This window comes from Chrysochloris asiatica, unplaced genomic scaffold, assembly GCF_000296735.1.
Source record: "Chrysochloris asiatica unplaced genomic scaffold, ChrAsi1.0 scaffold00026, whole genome shotgun sequence".
Lineage (NCBI taxonomy): Eukaryota > Metazoa > Chordata > Mammalia > Afrosoricida > Chrysochloridae > Chrysochloris > Chrysochloris asiatica.
The window spans coordinates 20,511,805-20,514,291 of NW_006408544.1; the positions used below are offsets into that span (position 1 = coordinate 20,511,805).

Sequence of the window (2,487 nt, forward strand, 5' to 3'; positions counted from 1 at the left end):
AGAGGATTTAGGGGTTAGTCTTTGGCTAGGGCCAGTTGCCAAACATTCAGGAATCCTTGTTACTGAACACAGGTTTCATATATGGTTGACTGGAAGTAGTTACCCATTAGAAGATTCCTCCTTCCTTTCCACTTTAAGGTGAAAGAGCGACTAGACTTTCTACTGTGTACCTAGTACTGTACTAGGGTTATCAGAGGGACCAGAGGGACCAGGTTATATATAGTTCTTTTCATCATGAAGTTCATTTCTTGCAGATTCTAGACCACTATATAAAGTGTAAATATTTTACTTGGAGGAGGATTGGCAAAGTACAATGAGAAGATAATTATAACTTACAGTGACCCACAAAATGGCTGGTGGGTTCTAACCTCTGACCTTTTGGCTAGCAGCTCAAACACTATACCACCAGGGTTCCTTTGCAGGAGGTTCAGGTCAAGGGAATTTGTGAGGAACTTGATCTGAAAGAGATTAGGGAGTGGTCAGAGATAAGGGAGTAGGGAGTGATGTTGGTGGAGTCAGGATTCAGTCATGCATGCCATCTTAGTGAGTAGGGGGTTGTCAAGGACAGTGAGTATGGTGTGGTCAAAGACCAGAAATACTTTGACTGAAACCTAGAAAGCAAGGAGGAGAGCTATGTCTGGTTGGGTGGGGTTGGAAAGGTAGGTTGAGTGTGGTCACCGGGGACACTGGAAACCATAGTGGTCTTTACCCTAAGTGAAGCCATGGAAAAAACTAACAGGATGTGTCATGGCCACATTTGCCTTTTCTCTCAGGAGCACTGCAGGGACAACAATCTTTGGCTGTTGGAGAGAAGGGGGCAGTGGCACCGAGACATCTCCAGGCTGGGCATGGCTATGACTGTCGATGAAAACTCAAAGATGACACCAAATCTCAACTCCAGTGAAGCCCCTGGTTTAGGCTCTGGCACTGCCTCTGTGCCCAACCCAGACGTGGCCCCTGTTCCTATCTTGAATTCACCTTTGAGGTCTGGTTTGCCTCTTGTTCCAGATCTTAATGCTGCTCTGAGTCCTGTTTCAGAGGGAGACCTTGGCCCGGTGCCTGATACTCCCCCCAGACCACCTGGGGACACTAGAACCCTGGTTCCAGCCTCCCTCCAGACCCCCAGTTCTCACTCTGGTGAGGCTCAAGGCCTGGATTTGAATTACATCTCAAAGTCTGACTCTGGTGGACCCGTTTGTCAAGCCTCAAATCTCATTCTGAACCCTGTTTCTACTGAGGTTCCTGCTCTGAGCTTGGGCAATCAACCTGAGCCAAATTCCAAGCAAGATTTTTCCCTTTCAAGCAAGGTTTTTCATTTGGGTCACAGTAACTCCAACCCATTTATAAAGCCCTGTTCAAAAGAGGCCTTAGTTATGGGCCACACTACTTCCAGACCAGGCTCAAAAGCACTTCTTATTCCAGACTTAAGTACTTCTTCAGATCCTGACTCAAGAAATGTCTCTAAGTTGGACCTGGATGCTACTCCAGGGCCCCCCATCCCAGACAGAAGTGAGACCATCACTTTAACTTCCTGTAATATCTCTGGGTCTGTTTCTAAAGGAGCTCTGGGTGTAACCTGGAGCAAAAGCTCCAAGGGTACCATTAATGTGGTTTCAAATGACAATTCCAGATCTCAGGGGAACATGACCCTCACTAAGGCCTCAACTGTGACCCTGAATCCCAGCTCCACCAATGGTACCAGCTTGCACTCCAGCATCTATGCGCCCAACTCTACCCTCTCTCCACCTTCGTGCATGACCCTAGTCCTGGGCCCCAGTGAGACTGCTAGCATGGGTTCTAGCCTAGTTTTCAGCGACACCTCGACCTTGACACTGAGCAGCCAGCAGGATTATTCTGAGGACAACAGCATTTACACTATACCCGTGCAGCATGGAAATCTGGACAGCTGGAGAGGGGTGGTCAGCATTGAGGTGGACAAGTTCCCACTGGAGTTCTCCACCCTTGACTCCAGGGATAAGGATACCACAGTGTTTCAAAGCATCCCTGGCGGTAAGTACAACTAAGGGAAATACCCAAGAGAGGTCACTGACCTGCACAAATCTGGTATTCAGACTTATGGGGCAGAAGGGGAGATAACATATATAGCTGTCTTTGTTGTTGTTGTTGTTGTTGTCAGGTGCCATCGAGTCGGAACCAACTCATAGTGACCCCATCCACAGCAGAACAAAACAATATCCGATCCTGGGCCAACCCTACCACCGCCGCCACACTGGATGCCTTCAATGATGCCACCTGGCTGATCCATCTCGTTGGGGCTCTTCCTCTTTTTCTCTGACCCTCCATCTTACCCAGCATGACATCCTTCTCCAGGGGCTGTTCTCTCTTGACAATATGTCCAAAGTATGAGAGACGAAGCTTAGCCATCCTGGCCTCCAAGGAGCACTCGGGCTGCATTTCTTCCAAAATAGATCTATTGGTTCTTTTGGCAGTCCATGGCACTTTTAGTATTCTCCTCCAACACCACAA

At 48.2% G+C, this 2,487-nt stretch overlaps 1 protein-coding gene across 1 annotated transcript in view; it reads left to right on the top strand.

Moving 5' to 3' along the window:
- The first annotated feature begins 848 nt into the window (after positions 1 to 848).
- The window catches only part of MROH7 (maestro heat-like repeat family member 7), a 94,573-nt gene continuing 92,934 nt past the window's right edge, over positions 849 to 2,487 (top strand). Inside the window, exon 1 of the mRNA XM_006839871.1 lies at positions 849 to 2,010. Within this exon, the coding sequence (XP_006839934.1) occupies positions 849 to 2,010 (1,162 nt within the window). The remainder of the gene's footprint in view (positions 2,011 to 2,487) is intronic.